This window comes from Typopeltis vanoorti, chromosome 9 (assembly GCF_054136105.1).
Source record: "Typopeltis vanoorti isolate ZY-2024b chromosome 9, IOZ_Tvanoo_1.0, whole genome shotgun sequence".
In the NCBI taxonomy this organism is placed as follows: Eukaryota; Metazoa; Arthropoda; class Arachnida; order Uropygi; family Thelyphonidae; genus Typopeltis; species Typopeltis vanoorti.
Window position 1 is genome coordinate 12,830,067 of NC_143557.1, and position 27,819 is coordinate 12,857,885.

A 27,819-nucleotide genomic window follows, 5' to 3' on the forward strand; every position below is an offset into this window, starting at 1 on the left:
CTAGCCCCAATAGGTGCCTGTCCCAAGCCCGGATGAATGGCAAGGGTTGATGTTAGGAAGGGCATTCGATCATAAAACTTCTCTGCCTGCTCTAGTTATGATGAAATTAGTCGAAAAGAAAGTGATACAAGGGCTAGGGCGTACCCTCTAAGTGACGCGCAGCCACATCACGTTACAGCTGCGAGAAGTGGACAAGGGCTACTGCATCAAAGGCAGGTGCGGTTAAAGAAGCGAGCCCAGCAGGTGGAGAGAATGTTGTGAGTGGGATCATTGAATATTGGAAGCATGACTGGAAGGGGAAGAGAGGGGCAGACATGATGAGGAAGAGTAACTTGGACATTTTATGCATGCAGGAGACAAGGTGAAAGGGGAAAAGGTGATGGAACTGGGAGATGGGTATAAATTGTTCTACTCTGGAGCGAATAAAGAGGGAAGAAATGGTGTTGGAATTATGGTGTGTGGCAGAATGAAGGGAAATTTGGTGGAATGTGTACTGGAAGTGGGTAGGAGGAATGACAGGATAATGTGAATGAAACTGGGTCTTGGAGAAGAGCAACTGGTTGTCTTATGTGTATAGACTTCGCAAGTTGGCTGTACAGAAGAAGAGAAGGATGAGTTCGGAATGTTTGATGAAGAAATGAGGGAACTGAAAGAAAACGAGATGTGATTGTCAGAGGAGACTTGACATGGTTGCTATGGAGTGGGAATGATGAACTAGGAATGTGAGAGGGTTTTGGACTTTGCGGTAGCATTTGATCTGGCAATTGTGAACTCCTTTTTTCTGCAAGAGGGAAGAACATTTGATAATATTTAGAAGTGGCAACAATAGTTCACAGATTGACCACATTTTGACTAGAAGAAAACATCTTAATGCAGTAATAAATTGTAAGATAATCCAAACAGATCAAGTGGTGTAGCAACACTGGCTGCTGTGCACTGACTTTAAAATAAGTCGAGGATAAGAACCTTTGGAAGCCATGGGAGGAAGGCAATTAAGTGGTTTTGCTTAAAAGAAGAGTGTTAGGAACCGTTTTAGGGAGAAGGTGTTAGAGAGGATTTTGGATCAACTAGAAAGTGTTCAAGATTGGTGGAGACATAATTCAAAAGCAATTCTAAACTTTGCAATTGAGGTGCTTGGCAGTGGCGACCCATGAAGTTTTAAGTGGGGGGTGCTGCCTGTACAAAATAATTTTAAAAAAATTATTTTTTTCCTAATCAGTAACCAATTTATTAATAAATAAATCTACAGATTTATTTATTAATAAATTGGTTACTCTAATTAGGAAAAAAAGAATGATTTTTTAAAAATTTTGTATAGGCAGCCCCCCCCCCACTTAAAACTTCACAGGCCACCACTGGTGATTGGTGAAACATCTGGAAAGATTAGAGAGCAGAAGGAGGGTTGGTGGTGGAATAATGATATACAAGAAGCAGTGATGGCTAAGAGGAAGGCAAAGCAGAAGTGGGATGAGTCAAGAGTGGAAGAGGACAGAGTACAGAGGTACAGAGAGGAAAAAGCGAGAAGCCAAGAAAGTTGTTGGGAAAGCCATGGCATATCATGATCTTTATGATCAATTGGAAACAAAGGAAAGTCAGAGAAAAATTTATCAATTGGCAAAATGTAGAAATAAGGCATCAAAGAACATCTTACGTGTGAGGGAGATCAAAGATTTTGGAGGAAGAGTATTAAGATGGGATGTAGATATAAGAAACAGATGGAGAATATACTTTGAATGAAGAAAATGCAATGACTCACAGAGAAGATGGGCAGCCTTATGAGGGGATGGTGCAGAACATTAGTAGAGTGGAAGTGAAGCAGGCCATAAAGATGACGAAGAATGGAAAATCGGCGGGTCCTGACAGAATCCCAGTGGAGGCATGGAAGGCACCACTGGGGAAAGAGGGAATTGACCTGCTGTGGGACCTGTTAATAAAAGTTTGCCAACAGGAAATATACCCGAGGAATGGAGGAAAAGTACTCTTGTCCCCATCTCTGTAATTCTTACAGAACTATAAGAATTACAGAGGAATAAAGTTGATGTCCCACACAATGAAAATCCTAGAAACGGTTCTTGATGGAAGACTGAGGAAAGAGCTGGAGATTGCAAAGGAACAATTTGGCTTCATGCCTGGTCGTTTAATGACAGATGCTATCTTTGGGTTACGGCAGATGATGGAAAAGTTTTGAGAGAAGCAATAGGAGCTACATCTGATATTTATTGATCTGGAGAAAGCGTATGATAGAGTGCCAAGGCAAGAAGTCTGGATGTGTCTGAGGGAGAGGAAGGTACTGGAAAAATATGTCAGATTGGTGCAGGAGATGTACAGAAATGTGAAGACAAGAGTTCAGTCAGACCTGCCTTGGAGAGACAGAAAGTTTTCAAGTGACAGTTGGCTTGCATCAAGGGTCAGCATTAAGTCCTTTCCTGTTTAATATTGTGATAGAGGAAGTGAGAGAAGACGCACCTTGGACTATATTTTATGGAGATGACATCGTGCTGTGTGCAGAATCAAGAGAAGAAGTTGCAGCTAAACTGGAAAGTTGGAGGAAAGTACTGGAAGAGAGAGGTATGGGACCGAGCAGAAGTAAGACAGTATAATAAATTTAGTTTAATCCTTTATCCTAGTGTGAGCAAACAAAGTTTGCACCTGAAAATATCTTCAGGACTGAGGCAAGGTGGTGCATCTGTTGGCAACTCGTAGCAAAGGTGGACCACGCTCTCATCACTCCTTGTCTCAGCATCTCCCACCATGCAAAGCACATCTTCTTGCAGACATGTATAATGCTATGCATTAAGGAAGGGCCACTACATATAATGCTATGCATTAAGGAAGGGCCACTACACAGACCAGTTTCGACCTTTATTGAGGTCTCGTCAGTGGGAGGCAGACCCAGAAGTGGTGACACTACGGCAGAAGCAATGGAGAAGTCATATTTACCTATACGAGTTGCCAACCGGTGTACCACCTTATTATTAAATTACTCTGGATTTAGAGAAAGATGTTGGAAGTTTATTTTACACTTAGTTAGACTATAATAAATTTAGGTTAATCCTTTATCCAAGTGTGAGCAAACAAAGGCATATTTTCAGGCCCAAACTTTGTTTGCTCACACTTTGATAAAGGATTAAACTAAATTTACTATAGTCTAACCAAGTGCAAAATGAACTTCCAACTAAGACAGAGTATATGTGTTGCAAAGTGGATGGCAGCAAGGAGACAGATCTGGAGCTGGAAGGAAATGTAATCAGGAAGGTCAGTGACTTTAGATACTTAGGTTCCACAATGAAAGAGGATGCAGAGGCTGAGAAGGAAGCAGGATACAAGCAGGATGGAGGAACTGGAGAGAGAAAGAGATGGCTGGAGTGTTATGTGATAAGAGGGTACTGATCAATCTAAAAGGCAAATCTACAGGATAGTAGTGAGGCCAGCTATAACATATGCTATGGAAACTGTGGCCCTGAGGAAAAATAACATCAGCAGGATGGAGGTAGCAGAGATGAGAAAGCTTAAGTGGATGTGCAGTGTGATCAGAAAGGATCGTCTGAGAAATGACTATCTAAGGGGAACGGTGAAAGTTACGAACTTAGGAGCAAAGATACAGGAGGCAAGGTTGAGATGGTTTGGTCATATGATGAGGAGGGAGGATGAGTGTGTGGGAAGAAAGGTCATGTAGATGGATGTGCAGGAGAGGAGGAAGCGTGGGTGGCCAAAGAAGAGAACGTGGAGGATGACTTGAGGATGAAGAACTTGGATGTAGTTACAGCCCAAGACAGGAGGATGTGGAGGATACTCACTATAAACAACGACCCTACTTAAGTGGGACAAGCTGCAGAAGAAGAAAAAGATGATGATTACACATCCACAGTATTTCCAATCAATTGTCAAGATGCTCCTTTCTGCATCCCTTTGGATATTACAGAATTGTCCAAGGAGGGAGGGGCGAGAATAAGAACTCCTACTCTAGCTTTGTTAAATCTTCCAAAGCTCCAATAAGAAAGAAGTGGTTATCTATCTGTTAAACTTTTTATATCTGCAGAAGTATGTTTCTTGGAGAAACAAACCTGATATTATGCCGAAGCATAAGTTTCCATGTAGTTTCTTGTTTAATTTGCCTGTGGAATCCTCATACATTTAATGAGGCAATGCAGAATCCGTGAAGGAGCAATTGTGTAACCTGCTTCTTGTAAACTGTTTTCCAGTTTTTTATAGTTGCTTTCCATTATTTCAATTTCATGCCTATTGTTCTTAATTTGGAAGCTGGTTATTTTCTTTTCATGTAGGTGATAACTGTACTGAGAAAACTTTGAATCAGTAAACTTTATTATATTTTCTTTAATTGTATCTCTAGCTTTCTATTTATTGGCATGAGTTGGTTCTTCATAATCCATAAATTCTTCTGAGCCTGAAGAGTTTCATTTGATGATACACAGCCTTCTCCATCTTTATCTTTTTTTATTACTTCTTTTTCTTTTAGATGTAGTTCCTATTTTGAATATTTTTTGTTTATATTCAATTTTGTTTATTAATTTATCTTTCCTTTATGATCTTGTCTGCATATTAAGTTCTTTCAGTTGTCTGTCTTGCTTTACTCGCTTACTTCTCCATTTTCTCCTTGTAGAACAGTTGCATGTTTTTGCATTTAATTTTTTACTTCAATTGTTATATTAGGTTCATTATTGGTAATTTCAACTGTGATGTTCCATCAGTATTTGACTGGGAAAGTAGCTCCTGCAGATGTTGAATTTTGGGGCTAATTTCTAGCTGATTTGGTCGTGCACTTTTTGTGATTTTACTAATTGTAGTTTGTTTAAAAGTGCCATCTCTACTAGACTGAAGATCTGGGAACACTTCATTATGCCTCCCTGATATATATGCTGTTCTAATTGGCTCTACCAGTGCTCCCACTCCACAAAAGTTCTAAAAGGACAGGTGCTAACACAGTGTTCAGAACGTTTGCATTTCTGACAAGGTTTGAGGCACTGATTAGCAATATGTCTGATTCCATGCACTTACTACCCAAGTGATCGTATGAACAACCACAGTGAAGCACAAAGTTGTACTCCAGGATAGTTTACCACAACTCGGGTTATACTGATGTTGACAAAATTTTGTGCAGGCGTCTTCATATCCATTGTGAAGGTGATATCACCAGAAAACCAATTTGGATCTTCACCTGATAAGCCCTTTCATATATTTCTAATCTTGCCCTATTTCGAAAATGTCTGTATAAGAATTTCATTACTGTTCTCTATATATTCCATCAGACATTTTTCGATTTTTACCTGGCTCCCGACCATTACAGGAATAACTGTGCTATCTTTGAATGTAAACCCTGTAATAGTTTGTCCCTTGTTTCCACATCTTTAATTACAATTAAATATTTCCCTCCACTTTAAGAGGTGAAAGAATAAATCTTGTTTGAGGTAACTATCTCTTTTAAAGCCTTAGTTACCCGTCTCTCTTCTTCACATCCGGGAATTTCAATTCCTAGAGTTTGCACCCTTGGAGGAATTGGTACCATTATCTGAAGTGGATTAAAGACTATAACCTCTGCGTTTGATTGTAAGAAAAAAAAAACATTTCAGTCGTAAGACTGGTAATTAAATAATCCCATTATACAGAAATAATTTACACCACTAGCAAATGCTTCAATTGAGGTACTGTAAAATGGTGGCTGCGATACTGCTAAAAGTAATCTCGTAATGCAGATATTAACTGCACTACCAGCATATTAATATTTAATTAAAAAAACTATTTTTAGTGGGAACGAAACCACCACTAGCACCAGTAAAATAAAATCAAAGTGAAAAACAAATGAAAGAAAACCAAAGCGCTTATCTTGCTGAAAACTGAGATCTCGTCAGTGGGAGCCAGACCCAGAAGTGATACCAAGGTTGAAGTAATGCATAAGTTATATTTCCATATTCAAGTAGTTAAAAGGTGTCACCCCTTATTATTAAAATAGTCTGGATTAGAGATAGATGTTGGAAGTTTTTCCACTTGGTTATACTATAAATTAAAGATGCCAAGAAATTATATTCTTGATTTAATCCTTTATCCAAGTGTAAGCAAGCATAGTTTGCACCTGAAGTAATTTCAGGTCTGGGCAATCAAGAATATAAACCAAGAATATAATTACTTCTCAGTATCACTTCTGGATCTGGCTCCCACTGATGAGACCTTAATAAAGGTCAAAACTGATCTGGTTACTGACCCTTCCCATAATGCATAGCATTATACATGTCCGTAAGGATATGTGCTTTGCATTATATTATACTAAGGCAAGTTATGGAGTCATTAGCTTCTACATACGAGTTGCCCTGCCCTGAAATTACTTCAGGTGCAAACTTTGTTTTTTTTACACTTGGATTAAGGACTAAACCTAGAATATAATTTCATGCATCTTTAATTTATAATATTTATCATATTAAGCAGTTTTTCAAGTATTGAACATACACCTTTTTTTTTTTAAATGAATATATATAAAGATTTTTCTTGTATTTTATTTCAAAACTTAATGACTGTTCTTTCTAGGTCTGAATGCTGAATTACATTACGTACGCGATGGTCATGTTAATGATTATGCACTTGGATTTGTTGTTGTTATACCAGATCGCATCTCAGAGTTACATTTTACTTGGCAGAGCCTTCGATCGGTTCCTGTATGTATAACTTTTCTCTATGATTGATTTAAATGCTCAGTTAAGAAACATTTTTCATAAGCTCAGTTTATGTGAATTTCCTTTGAAGTAGTTGAACATATGAGTCACTGTATGTCTGTCATTTTTAATTCTTTCGTAAAAAATCATCAGTTTTTTTTTTGCAATATGTTTTCTAAAATTTCATATGGTTACCATTTAGATCTAAGTCAACAATTCAATAATGGATCTAATATCTGCATATGTTATGCTATGCACATGTGAAATGTGAAACTAAAATGGCTTAGCTTTTTCTTTCCTACCGCAAAGCAGTTTTTCATTAATGCAATATGGACAGACACACTTAACAGTTATTCAGTTACATGTAAGATAGCACTAGTTTTAATATATATTCCAGTAATTTGTGTAAGAATACTTAAGCACTATCAGTAGACGTTTCTCTTATTTCAAAAAAAAAAAAAAAAGATTATGATCTTATATTTTATATTATCTTATATCTTATATGCCAGCCTGGTTGGCCGAGTGGTTAGCATATCTGCTCTCCAGCCAAAAGGCTGCAGGTTTGAATCCTGCCGTGGGCATGAATGTTTGTGATTGTCTGTGAAAAGTAATAGAAGTTCTGGTATGAACTAGTGATTTATCTGGCAATAAATACAGTATGAGAGAACATGAAAGAACTGCTGGAAGAAGCAAAAGTGAAGAGTTATAAAGTGAAAGACTTGTTGCAAGTTCTTGGATGTGAGGAATGAATCTGAAAGAAGAAGTGATTTATATAAGTGGAACAGCCTGCACTTAAATGCATATGGTATCAAGAATCTGGAGAAATGATTTATTGGCATGAGAGTCAGGAAAACTAGATTATGATGGGAGGATTGTGAGAATCTGTAAGAGTAACAAAGTTATTCAGCTATCTTAATGACATGAAAATGTGTAATGATGGAGTATGATGAAAAGACGATATGTGTTTGTCTAGTTTTACTTATTAAGTATATAATAAATTTAGTTTAATCCTTTATCCAAGTGTGAGCAAACAAAGTTTGCGCCTGAAAGTATCTTCAGGACTGGGGTAAGGTAGTATAGTACAACACCAGGCAACTCGTTGCAAAGGTGGAGCAAGATAACATCACTCCTATCTCAGTATTTCCCATAATGCAAAACACATCTCCTTGCGGATATGTATAATGTTATGCATTAAGGGAAGGGCCAATACCCAGACTAGTTTTGACCTTTATTGAGGTCTCTTCAGTGGGAGCCAAGCCCAAGTGGAGATACCAGGCAGATGCTCCACCTTTGCAACGAGTTGCCTGGTGTTGTACTACCTTACCCCAGTCCTGAAGATACTTTCAGGCGCAAACTTTGTTTACTCACACTTGGATAAAGGATTAAACTAAATTTATTATAGTCTAACCAAGTGAAAAATAAACTTCCAACATCTTTCTCTAAATCCAGAGTAATTTAATAAAAAGGTTGCACACCATTTGCCAACTCCTATAGGTAAAGATGACCTTGCTAATGCTTCTGCCTGGTATCTCCACTTGGGCCTGGCTCCCACTGAAGTAACCTGAATAAAGGTCGAAACTAGTCTGGGTAGTGGCCCTTTCCTTAATGCATAACATTATACATATCTGCAATGAGATGTGTTTTGCATTATGGGGGATACTGAGATAGGAGTGATGTTAGCTTGCTCCACCTTTGCAACGAGTTGCCTGGTGTTGTACTATACTACCTTACCCCAGTCCTGAAGATACTTTCAGACGCAAACTTTGTTTGCTCACACTTGGATAAAGGATTAAACTAAATTTATTATAGTCTAACCAAGTGAAAAATAAGCTATTAAGTATATAATAGGAATTATACTTTAATATTACAATATTTCACCGAATATCAAGAAATATATCAAATACTATAAATGCATAAAAATCAACAGTACTATTACTATCAACTAATTATTCTAAGAAAAATAACACAATAAAACAGATAATCACTTTCACAGCAGTGTTACATAACAGAACTTTCACTATATATCCTCAAACCAGAAATTATTACAACTATTTTATGTACCCCTCAGTGACTGCTTATTTTGTCTAGCCATTAACAACTACAATTATATGAAAAAAGGACAAGAAATATAATATATATACTATGCATTTAATCTAATACCTCTATTTTAAATTATATGCTGCATGTAATATAAGTAACTTGGCATTTCTTGCTTTTGCTAGTACTGTCACTGAGATGCAGCTACAAATGTGAGCTAATTTGTTTAAGCATTCTCTTTAATGTGAAGGATTATCTCTCTCTCTCGCACACACGCACACATTTTTTTATTGATCTCATACATGAGAGGCCTAAGGACCTATAAGCACATCAGTTCCATGTGTGGAGTACATATGAAGACAGGTAAAAGTTTATAAAGGGATTCCGGGCAGCTCTTGCTCTTGTATTAAAACAATAAAAACATTAAAACATAACAGGTGCAACAAAAAGTGGAGGAATGATACTTGCCAGTTCAGCAGAGCAATTCCCACAAAATGAGTCAAATTGCTCTCCTCTGGAGAGTGTTAGGAATTTTTAAAGGTGTTTTAATTGCACCACCCCAAAGATGTGAGCAGTATTCTAAGCATGGATGGATTTGAGATATGTATATAGTTATTCAAAAAAAAAAAAAAAACAGCATTCTCAGTAAAGAGCCTTTGGATTGCCTCTGCCATACTCTATTTGATATGTGTCTTCCACTCTCTTATTCATATTACTAGTTTGTCTTCTTCCATTTGTTTCATTTTTATATCCTGTCATATGCCTTTCCAAAGTCCATCATCATGATGTAGCCATTTTCTTCATCTATTTCAGCTGTCAGTTATAAAAATTAGTAAATTACTGAAGTTAGACTTATTCTTCATGAAACTGGTATGCCCACAGATTTTCATCCGTTTCAGTGTTTTGTGTTTGCCCAATTACAGATCAGTCTAATTTTTTAGCTCTGTCTTGGAACTTCCTTTATGCAATGGAACTATTTTGCACTCTTTCTACTCCTTGGGGAATAATTAACCTTAACAAAATTCAGACCTTGCACATGGTCATCCCAGGCTGATATCCCATTTAATTGTATGGTCATATCTTCAGTATCTTAAGTACCTCCATTTCATCTATCTCTGTTTTGACGTCTGGCCCTATTGCACCTGAATGGTATACACATGCAAAGTGATCAGTCACTAACTTAACTATTTTGTTTGCTTCTGTTATCTTTGCCATCAGTACTTATTAAAGTTATCCTTCCATAGTCATCCTTTCTTCTACTTGCCAGGTAATGATAAATTTTCTCTCATATCTCAATTTACTTTCCTTACAATATTGGTTATCTTTCTTGCATGTTATTTGTACTTTTCATGAACTAGTTGATCTCCTTTTTTTTATCCTCCACAATATTTTTTTACAGCTCCTGCTTAATGATGCTGCCCATCTATCTGGTTTGGTCTCCTAATTCTTGAGTGTTGTATACTGATACTACTTACTTCAGTCACTCCTTAATGAGTTCTCGTGTACTGAAACAAAATGAAACAAATGTTAATCCTTGCTGCTTCTTATGTCATAGTACTGTTTCAGGCAGCTTCCTCAGTGTGTTTTAATCACCTCCTATCTAGTTCCACATATATCACCACTCTTATCTGGAAATAATATGCAATTGCCTAGGTAAATCATTAATGATTCATTCTTCCCATTTGGAGGGAATGTAGCTGCCTTGGTTATTGAGAAATCCTCTGATGCTATCGCAAGACCTAGAACTCTCAAATCCTGAGTTCCCTCCATCCCATTCTCTCAAATAATTTTCTCTTAGCAACTAAATAAATTCCATTTCATCCCTCTGTGTGAATGTTTCTCCTTTCAGTCATGAGGACTTCAGCTGTGATGGAGTCACTGTAATCACTCATCTTGTACCCATTGTGCTAATTTGCTGATGTATAGTATATACATCCTATTTCTCTCTGGCCTATAGTAGCATCCTATGATATATAATTTTTTTTTGGTCTGTCTCACACTAAGACTCAAATGCACTGGCTCTGCTCTCTGAACCTCCACCTTTTTTGGCTGTGATTTTTTTTTTTCTGCTCTCATTAGCAAAGCCCTCCCTTAAGTTTTGTTCCCTTTTTCTGCTTTGAAAATGTTATACCCCTTACATTCTGTTTTATTATTATTATTATATTATTTTATATATTATTATATATAATTATATATTGTTATAATTATTATATATATAATTATATATTGTTATAATTATTATATTTATATTTATATTATAATTATTATATAGTATATTATTTTTCATCAACCAAGTCTCACCAATGCCTGTAATTTTTAGCCAAGTTGCACTAAACAGTTCCAAAAACTCCTAATTTTTTCTGGATCCTATAGCTGTTATCTGTAGCTATAGGTTTTTGTTTGCTTGTTGGATTCATATTTAAAAAAAAAATTATGATAATAAAAATACTATATTACAAAAAAAAAAATAATAAAGGCTTCACGCACAAAGTTTTCTAACAAATTTTGTGTTTGCAGAACTTCAAGCCAATTTTATTGAACATTAGAGAAATGTTAAAATCTAAACTACTAATTTTCACTAATGTTGCTAACCAATATCAGTGCCATGTAGGTAAGGCTGCATCAAGAACATTAACTTCTTTTCTACTCCCATTTCCACCAGAAAAAGAAATTAAAAAAAAAAAAAAGCTAAATAAATAGGTAAATATCTGGAGATTTCATCATGCATAAGTTCTGAATACCATATACCATAGTTAGAAAAGGTGCAAATAATTGACATCCCGACTAATTATAATAAATTAAGATGACCTGAATGTCTTCCATACCTCTAATTTTTTAGGAAATGACAACATAAATAAATTATTAATTATAAAAACTTTAATTAATAACTACCTATATTTTGGCAATGTTACATTGCCATCTTTAGGGATCACAAAACAATGATATGTACATACAGGCACTCATACTAAGCAAATGAGGCTGAAGAAAGGCAACTGAAGTCGGTCCTAGAGTCCGAGTTGGATTGTCTTGTTCATTGGGCTGGCAATCTTAGAATGTATGCTTCCCAAATTTGGAGCAGTCTCATGCACCCAAATTTGTTTAGGTTTGGGTGCATGAACTGAAGCTGATTCATGGAATGATCTTTCGTACTTGTATTGGTTGCTGCAAATCCTAAGTGACTATTGGTGGAACCAGATGTAGTCCTTGTTCGGATATCCTGATATTGGCTGTCCTGCCTGTTTGGCCATAGTAGGACAGTTTGCAACTGCAAGGAACCTGATATACTCCAGGTAGATCTAAGGGAAGTGGCTGGTCTTTGGTGGAATGGATAAGAGATGCCAGTTTCTTCTTCTTTTTCTTCTTCTTATTATTTGTCATCTCTAGGGAGTCCAAAGACTCATCGAGGGAGGGCATCCACCCTACAACTCTGTTTCCACCACTCACAACCCACCAACTGACCGCAACTACACCAACGCCATCTACCACTGACGACCACTAGTATTTCCACAGACAATCACAAACATCCATGCCCACGGCAGGATTCGAATCCGCAGCCTCTTGACTGAAGAATGGACATGCTAACCACTCGTGGCATCACATGTGGTTTGTAACTAGTTGTGAGGTTATATTTTCTTAAGATTTTGTTAGTTTTTCTGATGTATCCCAGATATATGGAATAGTGATAGATTTAGAGTAATCTCTGCTATGAATGGGGGGGGGGAGAAGGAGGGGGTTATGGTTGACTGGTTTTAATATTTTTTGGATTTTCTGAGGGTTGTAGCCATTGGCTAAGATGGTGTTAAGGATATAGGTAAGTTCAGTGGTTATGGCATTGTTATCTAAACTGATTATTTTGCCCTGTTATATAGGTTGTATAATCTCATATTTTTGGGATATGAGTGAATATATTTACCTGTATGTGTAAGTTTTCTGTAAACAGAGAAAGCCAGGGATCAGGTTGGCATGTAATCAGAGTGTCTAGGAAAGGAAGGCTGTTGTTTTCCTTTTCCAAGGTAAACTGGATCCTGAGGTGTTGATTATTTAATTGTGTTGAGAAATTGTGGAGTATATCCAGGCCATGTGGCCAAATGATGAACACATCATCTGCATAGCGTAGTCACACAGTGCATTTATGTGGGGCAGAGTTTAAGGCTTTTTCTTCAAAGGTCTCCATAAAGACGTTGGCCAGGGGTGGAGAACCCATGGCTGTTCCCTCTATCTTTTTGTGGAATTTTCCTTGCTGAACAAAATAGCCTCAGTTCATGGTGAACTGAAATAGGGTTGAAATATTGGGAAGAAATCTGGTTTGGATGAGGTCTAAGGTATCTTTGAGTGGGACATTGGTGAATAAGGAGGAGACATCAAAACTAACTATTATGTGAGTGTGTGTTGGAGTTAAAGGTTTTCTGTACTGGCTTTAAAGTGGGCTGAATTTTTTTATGTGTGAAGGTGTGTTGCCAGCATATTGTGTGAGCACTTTGGCAAATATTTGGCTGATTTGTATGTGGAGTAATCAATGCCATCCACAATGACACGTAATGGTACATTTTGCTTATGGATTTTTGGTAATCCATATATATATGGGGGGGGGTAGTCACTTCCACAGACCAAGAGGTAACCTTCTTAAGGAGCCTGGAGTGTTTTGATTTGGGTGTTGGTGGGATCATTGATTCTATTCTATAGAGAGCTAGTAGGTAGAATGATCTAAAAGTAAAGAGGCAAGTTTACCTGGGTAATTTGAGTGGTTTAGAACCATAATGGCATTTCCCTTATCCACTTTTGTAATTACTATTTTTTTGTTGCTTTTCATTTCTTGCAGACCTTTGAATTCTTCTTTTGATAGGTTGCTTTTTTGATGGTTTCACTTGGGTAAGTCAAACTGGCTACATCCAGTCTGATATGGTTGGGAAGATACCTCGTTCTACCTGTATCGTTATTTCTTCTGCAGGGATCTTTTTAGGTGCTATAGTGAAATTGTGGCCACTCGTGAGTGCGCTGATTGCTTCAGGGTTAGGGATGATAAGTTTATTACCCATGCTGAGAGGTAGAGGAAGCTGAGTTCTTTTGTAAACTTTCAAATTTTTTAATGTGCTGACATTGTATTCTTTGAAATTCTTTTTCTGCTGAAGCATTCGAGACATTGGAAAGGATCGTCCAAAGGTTGACATTCAGCTTAGTGACAAGCGCTACTTCTTTATTACACCACAGCAAGTACAAGTACAAAAGATTATTCCTTGAATCAGCTTCAGCTCTGAAAAACTTCCCAAACCTCGACAAATTTGGGTGCATGAGACTGGCCAAGAATTAAATATTAAAAATTAAAAATATTAAATATAAAAATTAAAGTTTTTATAATTAATAATTCAGTTTGATGTCATTTCCTAAAAAAATTAGAACTTTGTCTAACCAATGTATAAGCTTATCTACATGAATGTCTTCCAGTTATAGTAGGAAACAGCAAAGTAGGCATTTTTCTTTCTTCAGTGTTTAGATCTTACAAAGCATTTACTCATTTACTGTGCGAAACTGATAGTGTAACAATATATGGTGGTTCATGAAGTATAGCACTGCTTTGCCCTTTCACCGTTTTTTTACTTATCTCTTTTGATGATGGCAAGGCAGATATCCTGAAACATTATTCTATTCCATCTTCCATCTACCCTGAAGCATGATCGTGTTCAGGGATTTCTATTATAAGTTTTCCATTTTTTTTAATTTAAAAACATTTATCTCAAATATGGATCATTTAAGTGTAAGATCACTGAGTGGAGATTTCCACATAACCTGAAAGGAATGAAGCAAATCAACCAGTACCTCAGAGATAGAAGCCCTTATCTTCTATATCTGAGATCGCCATCTCTCTAATTCACCTCATTACTGGATACTTATGAACAGGAGTCAACAAATCATACATTTCCATTCTGCATTATCACTAACATTTTGGTAGATCATATTCCTGCCAGAAAACTTTTTCTGATAAACTTTCCATTTTTGCATTTAGAAACATTTATCTCAAATATGAATCATTATCCTACTCAGCATGCAACAAATTTACTTCTTCAAGATTACCCAGTATTTTAATGACATATCAGAATAAGTTAATTGAAGTTCTACAAAATGATTAATAGTGCTGTATCTTGGTTGGAGAAGTTATTTATTTTTTATCAAATAAAAATTCTATTTTCTTCATTCTGCAGTTAGCAAAATCTACTTGCCATTGGCCAGTGGGCAAGCATATTTGTCAAGCCGTGCTTATGGATACTGAAGCAGTGAGGATGACTGGCAGTTTGGTACTCAGCTGGCCAAATTTTATTCTGTGTAGGCTTAAACCACAAACAAAAATGATAGTACAGTGTGATGAAAAAGAAATGTTTGAGTTTATTAAAGAGGGAAACCAACATAAAAAAAAAAGCAGGTTATTGTTTGTAATGTAAACAGCAGAGTAGGAAAGCAATACTTGCCATATAGAAATGTTTTGAAAAAACATTGTTAAGTGATCAACTAAAAATAACCTGCTAAATTTCAGTTCAGAACATGGACTAATCATTATCAATGCTATGTTCCAGCATAAAGGTGCACATAAATTCACATGAAGAAAACAAAATAAGAAAAATCTTTTAAACTATATTATTGTTAATATAGTTATGTCTACAGACTGAAACAGGATGCATGGATATGAAATAGGAAGTGATCTCTGATTAGTTCTTTGATGGATAAAAATGAGTTATAGATGGTAGGGAACACTTTGTGAGAAGACTGTTCTAGAGAACAGGCAGATGGAATAAAAGAGGAAGAGGAGAAGCAGCTTTGGTACTTTTGTAGTTGGTTTTTAAAGATTTGTTTGGCAGTTGCTGCTTTGTTTGGCAGAGATGAAACAGGTCATTTATGAGATGTTAACTGAAGTGAGTCAGCGAGAAATGGATCATCTATCAGTTGAATTACTTTCCTCTGAACAGTAGCATGTATTTTTAGGGAGGTTTTAAGTGCACCACCCAAAACACATGAACAGTATTCTAAGGATAGATGGATTTATGAAATTTACAGCATTTATAGTTGGTTATGTGAAAAGCAATCATTTGAGTGGAAAGGAATACCTAGTTTTTTTTTTTTTTTTTTTTTAAGAGGCTGAGGGTTATTGATTGTGATGTTTATGCTAGGAGAGACTTGAGGTAAGATTTTATCTTGTTTATTGATTTTTTTGTATTAATTTAACTGAGAAGAGAAGATGAATTGAGATTCTTTTGTATTGAAGGTTACCTGGTTATCCTTGCCTCAATTAAAGGATGCATGGCGGTCATTGTTTAAGACACTGGTTACAGATGATCTTAAAGCTTGGGATGTTTGCATGGTTTGTCAAAACATTACAGTTTATTGTCATCCTGGAAACTGTGGATGGAATTATTAGTCACTGAGAGTCATTTATGTATATGTGTGTTTATATATTTAGGTAGCAGATAGAGCTTTAAGACACGTTTTTCCTCCTTTCATGCAGAAACTCAAAGAGAGGAAGCCATTCCATAATGGTAATAAAGATTTGAGGGATTGCAATTTACTGAGCAGGCCTGGATGCTCGATATGAACAAATGCTTTGACATTTCCAGTGTCTAATAGTGAGTGATGTAAGGTGAGATCTGCTATGAATCTTGAGTGACAGAATTCATATTGGTAGTCATTGATTAACTGTTGGGCATTTAGGAAGTGGAGAGGTTGACTGTTCATGACCTCTCCATTATTTTGGAGAGGACCGAGAGGAGTTTTATAACATATCCTGTTTGGGTTAGTGACTACAAGATGGTAGCACTTGTTTGTCAGTATCTTCATTGGATGCTGTTTATAATTAGCAATAGACAGGCCAGCTATCTCTAATTGGCTGCCAGTCTCCAAAAGTTAGATAGGACTAAAACGACCTTGCCTACTTCCTATAATGGAATAAAGGCATTACCTGATTTATCTTTTGTTTTTGGATTGAGGTGATGGCTGTTAGTAGTTTAACGGCAGACTTTTTTATCTCCCTCTTTTGGAATAGGTTGAATGTATGCTTATTTTCTTTATCAGGATTAGTGCCAATGAGTATAAAATGATGTCGAGTTGATATAGGATAGGTATCAGTTACAAAGCACATCTTTTGAATATAATTGGGGTGATACCATGAGGACTAGATGGTATTTTGGTATCTAGGTTAAGATTTTTCTGATGTCTTTTGCTGAAAGACCACAGCAGGTATATGGCACACTGATTCTGGTATGGATGGTAGTGATTTGCCCTGGTTATGTTTACAGGAGTCAGATACAAAGAATGATACAGGAGGTCAGCATTTTTTATAGGTGCATCTCTTACACACATCCAGTTGACACAATGGTGTGATTTGGATGAGTATAAGAGAGGTCAAAGAACAGGTGACAGAAGTTGTGTCCAATGCCTTTTGCATATGATCAGAACATAGTTGCCATTTGGACAAGAGGCTGCTGTTTTCTGGACATTCCAAAGCTATTTGGATTTACTAATGGTTGATTTCATTGTGTGTAATGCTGGCACTCTTGCTGGAAGCCACTCTTTTTAAATTGTCTTGGTAGTTAAACCATATCTTGCGAATTGGGTAGGAATTTTGGAGAATGGAGAATTGACAACCTTCACACCATTGATGGTAATTTCTGTAACTGGCTACTAGCAGATGTTTGGATCAGAAAAGTGAACATAGTAGTCTGATCATGGAAATCTTCTTCTTCTACTACGCGTTATTCCCACTTCCCATGCAGGGTCCGCGTGTTACTTTAGATGCGACTTCTTGTTAGTACTACTCCCAACCGACCCGTCGCCTGGTCTGCCGCTGGTGGGGGGGGGGATATATTTTTGACTGTAGAGGCGTATGTTCATGGGGCCGGTTTGCCTGTTTGCGGGATGAAAAACACCAAGTAAACTGGCGGAAAAAACCCTACTGGCCGCGCCCAAGACCGGCTAACTTGGCTATGCCTGAGGAAGATCCTCAAATTCCTCACTTCTACAACGGGAATCGAACCTGGGACACTCCTTCCCCAGGCATATGGTTGCGAAGCGCAAAGCCACTAGGCTAACTGCGCAGTCTAGTCTGATCATGGAAATGAAAGGTAAAAATTCCTGAGCTTATCCTACTTAGCATCTTCATAACACCAAACACAAGGTTGGGAGTTGTTTGGGGGCAGGATACTCTGTGGAAATGGATGCATGCAGAAGAGTTACTGAGAGGAAGATGATATGAACATTAAGATTAACTAGGAAGGTGTCTTTATTGTTTGATAACTGGAAGTTATGCTACAGGGATAAGTTGAAGAGATCAGAGTGACAAATACAGCTGATTAACATTACTAAATTGGGCCAAGGAAGTATTTAAGAAAAATAGTGACCACATTTACTAACATTTGTAGCTTTAGTTGTAGAAAGTTTTTCCTCTTGGTTACAATGTATATTATACTTGACAATTTATATTCTTGTTTTAATCCTATACTTAAACAAAAGTGTGAATTTACTTCACTACTAGTTTACTTGTATGTAGAAGCTCATGACTTCACATCAGCTGCCTTAGTATCCCATAATGGAAAAACCTTATGGGAAGGCTCACTACCCCAGACCAGTTTTCATCAGTATTGAGGTTTTGTCAGTGGGAGCCAGACCCAAGAAGATACCAAGGTTTTATGCAGTTTTCAGCAACATAAGGTTATTATTTTTAAACCTATAGTACATTTATACCATGGATGTGATGAGGATTTTTTATTTTTTTTTCAATTCTCTCTCTCTCTCTCTATATATATATATATATCATTATACAAAGGTGGTCTGAATAGTTCTTGGCCTGACAGTGAAAAAACAAATTTATAATTTCAAAATTTTTTTATTTTTCAACATAATCTCCCTTAAGACTAATACATTTATTCCGGTGATGCACCATTATCCCGTCCCTGTAGTGGTTCTCAGTAAGATCTGCAAAATACCCCCTCTACAGCTGCAATCACCTCTTGATTCAAAGAAAAACGTTGACCAGCTAGGAAGAATTTTAGTTTTGGGAAGAGATAGAAGTCAAAGGGAAGAAAATCTGGGGAATAGGGTGGATGTTCCAACAATTCATGGTGCAGATCCCTTAATTTTCCCATTCCCAAAAGACCTTTCTGGGCAGGTGCATTGTACTGATGAAAGATGATTTTTTTCTTCTGCAAACCGGGTCTTTTCTCACAAATTTTTTCGTCTAGTCGGGTTAAAATATTGGAATAATATTCCCCGGTTATGGGGTGCTTAAGGGTCAAAGCTATATAACTGAGAAGTGACCTCCACATAGCTTTTAAAGGAATGTGGAAAACTGATCAGGGCTTCTGACCTAATGTACAGTCCTCACCTTCTCGTGGTTCACCCTGTTAGTTATCTACTTGGATGCTGAAAGAACGAGGATGAGCTGGCAGTTTGGGATTTAGCCGAACAAATTGTATTCTTATTGGCTTAAACCAAAATAAGAAATGATGGTACAATATGACAGAATTTAATGCCAGCTGGGTCATCGCCTGGTTAAACAAGGCCCTAGTTGTTTTTGCAAGGAAACCAGGACAAATAGCGAAAAGTCAGCTACTGGAACAAATCCTAAAACCCAACCACAACTCAACATCATCAGATTTCAAGATTGGTACTATCAACATAAGAAGCCTGAATGGCAAAGAAATGGAGCTAGCTGAGGAATTCGATAAGTACCAGATCGACACAATAGGGGTGACTGAAACAAAAAAGGTAAAAACTAGTGAGATCATTCTGAGCAATAAATACAAAATGTTATATTCAGGCAATGACAATCTCGAAAAAGAAGGAGTAGCCATAGTATTCAATTAAATACGAGGCTAATCTTCTTGAATGGTAGGCAGTCTCAAGTAGATTGATGTGGGCAAATATGAGAATTAGGAACTCTGGACAATGAGACTTATTTGTGACTATGGTCCCACAGAAAGTTCCACTAAGGTAGAAGTGGAGTAATTTTTTGAGGCTTTAGAGAAAGCAACTGGCACAATGAAAAGTTGGTCATTGTTGAGGATCTAAATAGCAGAGTAGGAAATGATTGTCAGACATTCAAAAATATGTTGCAAAAATTTAGAGAAAAGAGGAAAGCTAATAATAATGGCAAATACCTGTTGGATTTCTGCTCAGGACATGGACTGGTTATTACTAACACCATGTTCCAACATAAAAGTGTGCTCAAATTCACATGGAGAGAACAGGCAAGGGATAAGAAAAGTCTCATTGACTTTTCTTATTATTGATAGTGATGTTTTCTCTCTGGTGCAGGACACTAGAGTGTACATAGGATTTGAAACTGGAAGTAATCACCATTTAGTCTTGAGAAGGATAAAATTGAAATTCATATTGAAAAGAGGAACATGTAAGAAAGTTTTAAAGCAAATAAAAGTTGAGCAGCTGGCAGATGTGAATTATAGACTAAAATACACGAACAGTATTGAAGAAAAAATTAGAGTTTGAAAACAGGAACCAAACCTTGGAGATCTAGTATCAAGCACTGAAGAAAACATTGACTGATTCAGCCATAAAGGCATGTGATGAGGTTGTCTGCAAGAATAGAAAAATCAGAACACTCCATGGTGGACACTGGAAGTATAGCAAATAAGTCAGCTTGTGCTCTTAGAGAATACAGAGAAAAATATAAGAAAGCTAAACACTTAAACTTAAACTAAACACTGTGTAAAAAAACACTGTGTTACCAAAGTCATGAGAGGACTTTGGTAAGAACATAGAAAATAAATATCAAGAAGGTGGCAAGATATTTTAGAGGTTGTAGAAGGAGCTCAGAAATGTAGGAAAGAATGCTGTAAAAAGGAATTAGAGATGATAAAGTGACATGAAAACAGGAGAAAAGATATCCTTGAAGTATGGAGTAATTACTTCGAAGCAGTGATAACTGCACAGTGACAAAAAACACTGACCAGGCATGCAGCCAGGAATACATATCCCTATTTGAAGTAGAAAAAGCTATCAAAAGCCTGAAATGTGGAAAGGTAGTGGGAGTAGATTATTCAACCAGAAATGCTCAAGTATGGAGGTTTGAAAGTCTTACTGTGGCTGCACTGCATAATTCAGAAGGCCTGGGCAGAGGGACGAATTCCAGATGATTGGAGTAGAGCTCTCATAGTACCCATATGTAAAAACGAAAATAAAACTAAATGTGAGAATTATAGAGGTATTTCTCTACTGAGTGTTTCTGGTAAGATATATGCAAGTATACTTGAGAAACGGTTGAGAAGAATTGTGGAAGAGAAGCTTGGTGAAGAACTAGCTGGATTCAGACCAAATAGTCTGTCAGGATCTGATTTTCAATTTACGACAGATAGTTGAGAAATCATGGGAATATAACAAAGATTTGTATTTAAGTTTTGTATATCTGGAAAAGGCATATGACAATGTGCCAAGAGAGAAGCTATTCAAAACGCTACAGTTATATGGTGTTAATGGGGCATTATATCAAGCAATACTTAGTCTTTATTTAAGTTGTAAGTCAGCAGTTAGAATTGAATGAAGTACAGGAAGATGGTTTAATGTTAAATCTGGTGTGAGACAAGGATGTACATTATCCCCTCTGTTATTTATTATCTGCATGGATCACATTATGAAGGAAAGTGGTATTAAACATGATATCAAAATTGGAGATGTTAATCTCAGTTCTTTGCTTTATGCGGATGATGTTATACTTCTAAATAAATCTGCTACAAGTCTGAAAGATCCCTGACTAAAGATAACTGTTGTATAGATATGGTATGAAGGTCAGCATTAAAAAGACAAAGACAACGAAAACAGGCCGAAACATTTTCAAGCCAATTTTAACTTATGGATCTGAGAGTTGGGTCAGAAGTAAAACAAGGATGTTAGAAAAGAACTTGACATTGTCAGCATCAGGAATGCATTAGCAGAGCTAGTCTCAGGTGATATGGTCACTTAAACAGAATGGGCAAGGAAAGATTAGCGAAACAAGTGTTCTTCAAGTGTTTTTCCTGCCAGATTGGCAGGAAAAAGACCAAGAGGATAACCAAGATATAGGTGGATTGATACAGTAAAAAGTGCCTGGAAGATAGAAATATAAGATCTGATAATATTGGAGTCTTGACAAGTAACAGACTGATTATAGGAAAATTGTAGATAGGATATTTAATAATTATTTAATTTTTCATGTAGTACTATCATATTCTCTGCACCCCTTGAAGGTATATATATATCAGGAATTTGATGATGATGGTTATTGTTTTACCCTTTTCAAGATAATTGATAAACAAAATGCCTTTAGCATCCGCAACACCGAAGCCATGACTTCTCCTGCCGATGGAACCGACTCTGTCTTCTTTGGCACTGCACAACCGGCTTCTGTCCGCTGTTTTGACTGATGTTTTGATTTTTATGTGTAATGGTGAATCCAACTCTCATCCATAGTAATAAATCGATGCACAAAATCAGTTTTATTCTTGTTAAAACGCTCCAAGTATTGTTCAGAGATTTTCGTGCGAGTTTGTTTTTGATCTACTATGAGCAAGCGTGGCACCCATCTTGTGCAAAGCTTTTTCATTTGCGATTCTTCATGCAAAATATATCCTGCACCTTCTTTTGAAATGCCTATAGTCTAAGTAATTTCACTCACTTTGATTTGCCGACCATCCAATACCATATCGTGCACTTGATGAATGATTTCTGGTGTTGTTACACTTTTTGGACGTCCTTCACGTGGATCATCTTCAAGGCTGGTATTGCCATGTTTAAACTCAATAGCCCATTTCTTAATTGTCAGAAACAAAGTAGAAGAGTGCCCATAAACTTTAATGAACTTTGAATGAATTTCTTTTGCGTTAAAACTTTCTTTTACAAAGAATTTTATAACTGCACAATACTCAAATTTATCCATTTGAAGGGATATAGACAACACTTTTGCTTCAGAGAGCTATATAAAACAAAAGTACATGATAGAATGACTTGCAGTTTCACATGGATGCTTATGACAGATGTACCAACTTAGAAAAAAAAAAAAATCTTGCCTATAGTGTTGCCATCTATGGTCGAGCCGAGAACTTTTCATACCACCCTCGTACATATAAAACTTGAAGTCAGATAAAATTACATTTGAGATATGATATTTTATAAAAACTGATTTTACAGATAAAGTCGAAACTCTGTAAAATTGCACCATCCAATACAATTATAAATATATATTGGTCAAGCGAGTTCCTACCTGATCTCAAGATGTTCAAGAGATAGCCTGACATTGAATGTATGAAGGATGGAGTCATTGTACATGTGCAATATGTGAACATGTGATAGCTACACGTGCAAATTTTGAATCTGTGTGGTGTGAAGTTGAAATTAACAGGCTATAATATGATAGGATGCTGTTTTATGTCAGGGAATGTAGCAAATACCGATTGTGAAATGTTTAGGCAAATTGGTTGGGCATGTAGAAAAGTGATCCTGATAGGAGAATTTAATTACAGGAATATAGAATGGAAGGAAGTAGTTAGTGTACAGGATCAAGGAGAGTGAGTTTGTTGAATTTCTGATGGGTGAATATCTTGAGCAGCATGTGACTGAAGCAACTAGAGGCTTTAGCATTTTGGATTTCGTGATAACTTCACAATATGTAGTTGTTAATGAGGCATGGATATTGCTGCTAGTTGTTGAGAGTGATCTTGAGGTATTTAAGTAAAATTCGATGTGGTGAAACTTTATATAACGATTTTTTGGTATCGATATTATTGAGCTCACAAACCGTGAGAAAAAGAAAAAAAATTGTAAATTACTATATTTTAAAGAAGTGCTGATTGTAAACTGTTAAAGCTAACTATCTAAAAGAATGATATGAAAATTGTTCACAAATTATAAAAATATTGTAAAGGTTAAAATTGTGCATTATGTTGGTTTGATGTAACAGAATGTTTAAAGTAATTAAGGAGATTAGATCGGATTATGTTGACGAACTTAAAAGTAAACAAAAGTATTAAAGGTCATTCAGATATAGATTGTTGCCACCAACTCTGAACGTCAAAACAACAGTGATTTACTGAAGATTCTGGGGTCTCCGACACTAAAAACAAGGAGCTTCTGAATTATATAAAAGAGGCCTTGAGAACCTAGAGAGGGGCTGGCTGTTCGGGAGTTTAGATTCAAGGTTGTTCGAGGAGTTTGTTTGTCTTGCGGAAGTAGAAAGCCCAGGAGAAGGAGGTCATTCTATGGAGATGTATTTCCAGTAGTGGAACATGCTACATGCGACCAATATGCAGCATCGACAGTATATCCAATAACCGATGGTGATCTATGCTACAGATCCCGGACAAGGACTACATCAGGACGACCTCCAAAAGCTGTTTTAACAAAGGCTAGGATATAGGACCGAGGAAAGCAGTCACCAGAACCACCAAAAGTCATCCAGACTGGTAGGATTGTATTTGTTTCTACGAATTTGTGAGTAGATTTTAATATGTTAACGCTGAGATTGTGAACAAGAATTGTATGTCTGCTGAACGTAGCTTTGTTAAATTTAGTTGTTTAAGTCGCTTTAAGAACCTGTGTGCTTAAATTAGAGAAATTACGACAACTGACTGTTTAAGGTATTATTTTAGAAAGTGATCTATTCTGTAAGTGTTATAACTATTTTTCCTGTACCATAACAATAATTAATAACAGAAGTAATTGAGGCTGGAAGTTAGCTAATATATTTATTGAGAAGAATGTTAGCCAGTGATATTGATTGTAACAGCCAGAAATTGTCTAGAGTTGGTAAAGCAAGTTTTTCTTAGTATTGTGAATTGCAGGTCTATATTGTAAGGTTACGACTTTAAGTTTAAAGCAGGAATTAGAGAGAATTTGTTTAATATTGTATTGTGCTTAAGGTAAAATAAACATGTTTTGTTTGTTTAAAAACTATCACATGATTTTTGACCAATGCACTGTCTCACAAAAATAACAGAACCTGTGTGCTTAAATTAGAGAAATTGCCATGACTGACTGTTTAAGGTATTATTTTAGAAAGTGATCTATTCTATAAGTTATAACTATTCTTCCTGTGCCATAACATTAATTCAGGGTGGCACAGTCGAAAAAACATAAATTTTCCCTGAATTATATCACATGGGAAATAGTTAACACTTTATCCATGAATTGCCTATTCTACAGGTCTTTTTATTAACAGTGCTAACACTTGTAGGTAGTATAAAGGATTACAAGCGAGGACTAAACTAATAAGCTTAAGGTAGAAAAAGGTAAAGAGAACTTAACAGAAAAATTTAAACGAGTAGAAGTAAGGTAGACAAAAAAAAAGAGAATAAGATAAATAAATAAATCCTTAGAATATAATTAACGGTACAGTTCGAAATAATAATCGTAATTAATAACATCATAATTATTACACTTATTTGGTAAGTGGTGAAACAAGAAAAGGTTACTTCCAAAAAACAGATATATGTGGAATTTAAGGTGGGTGATTATGGGAAGCTCCGTAGTCAATTAGAATCAATAAGTTTAGTAGATGTAAGGCAGTGTCTAACATAAGTAGTGAATAACTGCATACCAAGGGTTAAGTGAGTAAATAGAGTAGGAGGCAAATGGATAAACAGTGAAATCAAGGAAGCTGTGCTGGAAAAGAAAATGTTATGGAGGAGGTAAAAGGCAATTGGTGGCAATCAGATCCTGGAAGAGTATAAAGTGCAGGCCAGGAAGTTGATGAGCATGGTAAAGAAAGAAAAGGTGCAATATGAGAGGAGATTATCTTGTCAGCCCAAGGTTAATTCAAGAGAATTCTTCTGTTATAAGGCAAGCAAGAGGAAGAATAATTGTGGCAGATTGACACTGGTAGATAGTCATGGCAGCAACCAGGCTGGCATAGTGAAATTACTGAATGAGCACTTTATCTGCATATATGTCATACTGGTGTAAATGATGCAATTCAATGTATAGAAGGGAGGCAAGCATTAGGAGAATTGGAAGTGAAAGAATCAGAGGTGTATCAGATGTTTGTTGGGCTATATGTTATAAGACTGCAGGAATGGATGACGTATCACCACATGTTCTTAAGGATGTGTATGACAGTTAGCTATGCCCTTGACCTGGTTATTCAATGAAAGTGTTACTGCATGTAAGGTTCCTAAGGAGTGGAACGAAGGCAAAATAGTACCACTCCAGAAGCATGGTTCTAGAGCAAAAGCTTCCAATTATAGAACAGTCTGTATAACTGCAGTTGTAGTCAAGGTGTTGGAGAACCATCATAAAGAATTTGGCAATGTGCCAAATTCTTTATGATGGTTAGCATGGATTTCTAAAGGGTAGGTCTTGTTTTAGCAATTTACTTGCATTTTATGTAAGATAATGAGTGTATTAGATAAGGGAGAATCATATATAGTGATATTCTTGGACTTTGCAAAAGCATTGGATATTATATGATAAGTTGATGTACAAGCTGCAGAGGATGGGAATAGATGGTTTATTGGTTAGACGGATTGGTGATTGGCTTCTGAATGATACCAACAAGTGCTGTATGATGGAGCAATCTCTCAAAAAAAGGAGGATATCCAGTGGCATGCCCCAGGGTTCTGTCTCTGAGCTCTTACTGTTTAAATTATTTGTAAATGATATATCATGTGGCCTGACTGTATATCTTCAGTTGTTTGCTGATGTTGCAAAGTTGGGGAGAATTATAAGTAGCACTGTTGATGTTAATTCCCTTCAGGAAGATTTGAATAGACTTTTGACTTGGACAAAGGAGTGCGGTTGTAGTTTTAATATTAATAAGTGCAAGGTGTTGCATTTTGGAGTGTCGAGGTATAAGGCTGGAACTATATTGACATGGCCTGTATTTTAGGAAGTGGATGAGATTTGGAAGTGACAGTAGACTGCAGTTTAGAGGGCATATTGCAAGTATTGAAAAGACTGCATGTCATAGTGCTGCTATGATCATGTTAAGGAGATGGTTGTGCCACTATATAAAGTACTGATCAGACCTCACTTGGACTATTGTGCTCATATTTTTTCACTTAGTTTTCAGTGTGATGTGAAAACATTGGAGAGGATCCAGAGACCAGTGACTAAGACAATATCAGGACTCTGGAATGCTGGCTATGGAGAGAGGTTGAAGAAATGTGGAATGCAGAGTTTGGTGGATAAATGATATGATAGAGACATTTCAGTTAGTGAGGGAATTTAATTGGATTAAACCAGTGGGTATTATAAAAAGAGTAGATGGCAAGAGGGGAAGAACCAGGGGCTATTCCTGTATGAAATCTCTTGTAGAAAAATTTTTGCTGTGCTTATTTTTTGCAACGATTTTCCAATTTTTTTTATTTTTTCAGTATTTAGTAATATTTAAAGTGTAATGAAAAAAATATAATGTGCTAAATAGATGTTACTAAAAGTGCATATACATTGACTGTATATCTGTAAGCTGTAAGTAGGGATTATGCTGATTAGCGATGACGAAACACCAACCAAAGGGTTTAAGGTCAACTGTTGTTGACCGATCGGGCACAAATGATGTCATTGCTAGAGGCTAATCCCAAAAAGAGCAATAGAGAACAAAGGATGACATTTTTGCATAAAAGAAGATTGTGGCCCTTGGTTCAAGGCTTTTTTCTTCCAATCGTCATCAGAGGCTTTTTCTTCCGGTCGTCGTCAGAGGCTTTTTCTTCCGATCGTTGTCGGGCCTTTTTACCATTTGTCTTCGGGGCTTTTAGTTCCAGTCGTCGTCAGGGGGCTTTTCCTTCTGCACATTGCCAAGGCTTTTCTCCCTTTGAATGCTGTATTTGAGACCTGCATCTCCAGATTGCAGCAGACCGATTTCCTCAAGAGTTACACTCAAGTTTAGCGATAACTATGGCTGATTCTGTATTGAATGTTCTGATGGAGGAAAGATCTATTAGCAACCGAATATGATGTCCAAGCAGCCAGGAAGTTTATCAAAAGAAGACGCTGAAGTCCTGAAGACATATGCTGTATATTGGACTATTTGTTTATGGTGAATATGTAAGTAGGCAATATTTTTGTAATTAGTTAATAAGTAAATCTTTTCATGAATGTGCCTACAAGAAAATATGTGTATATAAGTTGGTAATGAAGTCACAAAGTTTAGTGGGAA

At 36.6% G+C, this 27,819-nt stretch overlaps 1 protein-coding gene across 4 annotated transcripts in view; it reads left to right on the plus strand.

Moving 5' to 3' along the window:
- The window catches only part of LOC150102889 (inactive tyrosine-protein kinase RYK-like), a 378,596-nt gene that overhangs the window by 20,039 nt on the left and 330,738 nt on the right, over positions 1-27,819 (plus strand). For all 4 annotated transcript variants that reach the window (XM_090397499.1, XM_090397500.1, XM_090397502.1 and 1 more), the window contains exon 2: positions 6,538-6,665. In XM_090397499.1, coding sequence (XP_090253625.1) covers positions 6,538-6,665 — 128 coding nt within the window. The remainder of the gene's footprint in view (positions 1-6,537; positions 6,666-27,819) is intronic.